A 1,118-nucleotide genomic window follows, 5' to 3' on the forward strand; every position below is an offset into this window, starting at 1 on the left:
GTGGAGTGGCCTAGTTTGCCTTGTTTTTTTTTTATTTATTTATTCCTCTCCAGCCCTGATAGCCACATTTTGCGCTACTGCACAAAACAAAAAGCCTGAGTCAGCGTTCGCCACAACGTCAGTAAGGAAAAAAACGCAAGCGAAAAGGGCAGAGACATTTCCCTTCATAGGCTTAGTTTGAGTTGCTTTTTGGAGTTGTTGGTGTCTTTTTTTTTTTACTTTCGAAGAGAGAACAGTAAGACCGAAATGGTTTGCTATCGTTGTGGTGGTGTAGGCCATACAAGCCGCGACTGCCTCAAGCCTGCCAATGAAAGCCTTTGCTTCCGCTGCGGTCAGCCTGGCCACATGAGTAAGGACTGCACCAGCGACGTGGATGCTAAAGACGTGCCATGTTTCTTTTGCCACCAGGCTGGCCACCGAGTCAATAATTGCCCACTCGCACCGTCGGACACACGGCAGCCATGCTACAGGTGTGGTGAAGAGGGACATATTTCCCGCGACTGCACGAATCCCCGCCCGCCACGTTCCAAGCAGTCATGCTTTCATTGCCACAAGGCAGGCCACTACGCCCGTGAGTGCCCGGAAGTGGTTGAAAATCTGAAGTGCAACAGCTGCGGTAGGACTGGCCATATTGCACGGCGGTGCCCAGAGCGTATTCGGACGGCGAGGATGCTTTACCCGTGTTTCCGCTGTGGCGTACAGGGCCACGTCGCTCGCAATTGCCCCAACCCGCGGTTGCCAGATGAGGAACAGCCGTGCTATGTCTGTGGTGAGAAAGGTCACATGGCCCGCGACTGCAAGTCCCCGGCTCCGTTGATTGCGTGAATCTTTAAGTCTTTCTCATCTCAAAGGGGCACACACACACACACACACACACATTACAAAGAAACGGCAAAATTTGTACGTGTGGGAATTGGAAGCAATGGTGTGTATCTGTAGGGTTTTTTAATCGGCGTATTTTCACTACTTTTTTTTTTGAAGGCTGCCTTTGTTTGCCTCAGCCACGACCCCCCACGGTGTTGCCACTCACATATAGCGCGGATAATGAGAGGGATAGAACGGGGGGTGGGGGTGCGGATAAAATTTATGAAACACACACACCTACATGCGGTAATAAC

General features: G+C 51.1%; 1 protein-coding gene across 1 annotated transcript, besides 2 other annotated features; it reads left to right on the forward strand.

The window, feature by feature from the left end:
• Positions 1 to 20: 20 nt before the first annotated feature.
• Positions 21 to 44: a microsatellite.
• A 202-nt stretch (positions 45 to 246) lies between these two features.
• TraAM80_09823 (poly-zinc finger protein 2) lies at positions 247 to 825 on the forward strand (the record flags this gene model as incomplete). Its single annotated transcript, XM_029386485.1, has 1 exon — positions 247 to 825. One exon carries the CDS (start codon positions 247 to 249, stop codon positions 823 to 825), a length of 579 nt encoding a protein of 192 aa, XP_029233656.1.
• A 29-nt stretch (positions 826 to 854) lies between these two features.
• Positions 855 to 878: a microsatellite.
• Positions 879 to 1,118: the final 240 nt, after the last annotated feature.

The sequence above is a fragment of the Trypanosoma rangeli genome (assembly GCF_003719475.1).
Source record: "Trypanosoma rangeli strain AM80 chromosome Unknown Tra_15.4_contig_00691, whole genome shotgun sequence".
Taxonomy (NCBI): Eukaryota; Euglenozoa; class Kinetoplastea; order Trypanosomatida; family Trypanosomatidae; genus Trypanosoma; species Trypanosoma rangeli.